Here is a 3,219-nt window from a genome sequence, read left to right on the forward strand (position 1 = left end):
TTGTGCGACTTTTTCCCTCCAGGAGTGATGATGTCATCATCACTCCATAAGCCAATGAGATTATCACATGACATTTATGAACAGGGATATTTCTTTTTAACTGTTTTCAATTTAACGTAATATTTAAGTGTTTCTTAGTTTTAGACTAGTTGGTTAGTCTATTTCAATGTTTTAAACCATATCCCAGGTTTTTACTTCACCATTTATGGAGTTTTAACAAGCAAATAAAAGACAGAGCTTAATTCTGTAAAGATTAGATGAAAAATACTCAAAGGATAAATTCAATTGGTTTATTATTTTGTTACATAAGTTGAAAAAAGTAAAACAAGTAACTACAGAAACAACATAAAAGGAAACTTAAACAATCAAATAAATAAATGAAGGGGGGGGGAGGGGTAGGGGGGGGGAGGGGTAAGGGGGGGGAAGGGAGGAGGAGGAGAGAAAACCCCAACAATCCCCTCTAAGCAAGCACTAGGCGACAGTGGGGAGGAAAAACTGCCTTTTAACGGGCAGAAGCCTCCAGCAGAACCAGGCTCAGGAGGGGGCAGTCAACTGCTGGGACTGGTTGGGGGGGTAGGGGGGAAGGGGGTGAGGGTGAAAAAAAGAAAAAAGATTAAGAAGGTAGGGAATATGTGTTAGGAGAGAAAGGGAGAGGGGGGACAGGAGAGGTGAAAATTAAGATGGATCACAGGTGGAGAAGGACGAGGCTAAATCATCTGAATAACCAGCAGACGCCTCTTTTCTTCATTTCCAGGTATTTTTCCATGAGCGCTTTTTTCTCCAGGATAAGGGTTCTCAACTGATCGTTTGTTTCTGCATTTTGCTCCTCGAGTTGCTTGCATCTTTGCTCCATTTCTTTTAATCCTGCTTGTTCTTTTCTAGGCTTTTCTTTCGGGTCTTTGTACGTTGCCTCCTCCATTCCATTTGCCTTGCACATGTCTGTATTTCTCTCTTGTTTTTTCTTGTACATCTCTTCTATCAGGTCAATTTTTCTCTTGAATACTTGATGCATAAGCAGCAGGTATTCATATTTTTTCTCTTGTTGTTGCTTTTGTGCCTGCATTTCACTTATTTGGCTCTTCAAGTCACTGACCCTCAACAACATCTCATTCATGAGCTCTGAGTGTTTTTTCCTCATTCCATCCATCGTACACTGCATCTCTGAACATTGTCTTTCCAGTATTTCCTTTTCTCTTTCCAGGTCAGGTGTTTTTTCCCTCATTTCATTATAAAATTCTCGCAGTTCTAGATTCCTTCTCTCAAAGTCCTGGAGAATACGTTTTTCTTCTTCCTGTTTCTCTTTTTCTTCAAGAAGCTCTTTATTTTTGCACTCTGTTTCATCAAACCTGACTTTCAGCTCTACGTACATTTCCCTCATGGCTTTGAGTTTGTCCTCCATTGGTATTTCTTTTTCTCTTTCCAGTTCAGGTGTTTTGTCCCTCATTTCATTACAAAATTCTCGCAGTTCTAGATTCCTTCTCTCAAAATCCTGGAGAATACGTTTTTCTTCTTCCTGTTTCTCTTTTTCTTCAAGAAGTTCTATATTTTTGAACTCTGTTTCACCAAACTTGACTGCCAGATCTACGCACATTTCCCTCATGTCTTTGAGTTTGCGCTGCAATCGTATTGTCTTTTTTCTTTCCAGTTCAGATGTTTTTTCCTTCATTTCATTACAAAATTCTCGCAGTTCTAGATTCCTTCTCTCAAAGTCCTGGATAATACGTTTTTCTTCCTCCTGTTGCTTTTTTTCTTCAAGAAGCTCTTTCAGTTTGTGCTCCATTTGTATTTCCTGTTCAGTCTTCTGTTGGCGGATTTTTTCAATTGTTTTCTCAGCTTCATCGAGCTTTCCTTGAAGTATCTGTATCTCCTCAATAGTGGCTTTCTTTCCTTGAAGCTGGGCAGATGTTTCTTTTAATTCAGCACTCTGTGTTCCCGATGAAAAAATACGGGAAAAAAAATTCTTTCGTCCTTGACCAAACTTCATTCCCTCATTGATAATTTTTATATCAGGCTGCCGTTGCTGTTTTCCTTCCAGGTCTTTATTTCGTGCTTCCAATTGTCTGCACTTCTCCTCTAGTTGAAGCTTCTCTTCTTCAATTTGTTTAACTTTGTCATGGAGGTCAGAGTTTTCCTTCTGACTTTCCTGTAATGCCCTTTGGATTGATAAGACAACATCCATGGTTATTTCTCCTGAAGAGATTGGCTGGCCAGACCACGAAGGAGAGGCAGCATTATTTATTTTTCTTTGTCGGCGTTTTCGTCCCATGTTGGAGCCTGTGCACAGTGACTCTGAAAAGGCTTAGAAATATTTGCAAATGTATCTCGTGTCGAACGTTTGAAGTCTGCGAACAAACTGTTTTAAAATTGCTGCTTCTGGTCCCTATTTATAGACTCCAGAACTTCAAAGGATCAAAGGTATTAATGATGTCACATCTTGTGACATCATCATTCCGTAAGCCAATCAGATTGTCACATGACATTTTAAAATGGGGATGTGTTTTTTTTGGTTTTTTTGTTTTTTTTTTAAAGTTTTTTTGGAGTTTTCACCATTTGCTCCAGGAGCTGCGCCTGGATGACGGCCGCTTTCAGCGGTACTGTTATGTTTGCATGCCACAAACATTAATGATGACACCTTCAGTCTTTCTCAGTTCCATTCTTTAATTCTCAGGCTTGCAGCGGCAACACAGTCTGCAGCGCTAACTTGTTCATCTACCGTTTTCTGTTGTCTCCTTTTTCTATATCCTCCTTCTGCCTTACATTCGACCTTTCAAAATAAAAGTTCTGTAAACATCACAATCACCTCCTTTTTTTTTCTTTAACAAACTTGGGTACTCAGTGAGGTGAATTATTAATCTGAACCTATGATAACAACACCTAATAAAATTACTGAACGTTCTTATTACTTGAGTTTCTCCACACCTAAACATCACTTAAACAGCACTGCATTTGCGCAGATCTCTGACTAATCACTATCAACATTCAACACTAGAATACTGGTTACAGTGTTAGATTCAGGAACAACAAACATGTTACACGCAGCGTAACCTTTAACGGGTCACTCAGATATTCAAGTCTTAGATCTGATGTAATCAGACAGATGCATAGGTACGCGTCTGTTTGATCTGACTGGGTATCTGGGCTTGTCTGTTAAGGCGGGGTCGACATGCCGTCCAGGTGGGGCATCTTCAAGTCCATGTCTGATTTTCTTGAAGAATGAGG

At 39.6% G+C, this 3,219-nt stretch overlaps 1 protein-coding gene across 1 annotated transcript; it reads right to left on the reverse strand.

Moving 5' to 3' along the window:
* Positions 1 to 712: 712 nt before the first annotated feature.
* LOC148100819 (uncharacterized) lies at positions 713 to 2,266 on the reverse strand. The gene has a single exon (XM_087846795.1). It carries the CDS (start codon positions 2,264 to 2,266, stop codon positions 713 to 715), a length of 1,554 nt encoding a protein of 517 aa, XP_087702921.1.
* Between the last annotated feature and the right edge of the window lie 953 nt (positions 2,267 to 3,219).

This window comes from Neolamprologus brichardi, chromosome 10 (assembly GCF_056152115.1).
Source record: "Neolamprologus brichardi isolate AB-2024 chromosome 10, ASM5615211v1, whole genome shotgun sequence".
NCBI lineage: Eukaryota > Metazoa > Chordata > Actinopteri > Cichliformes > Cichlidae > Neolamprologus > Neolamprologus brichardi.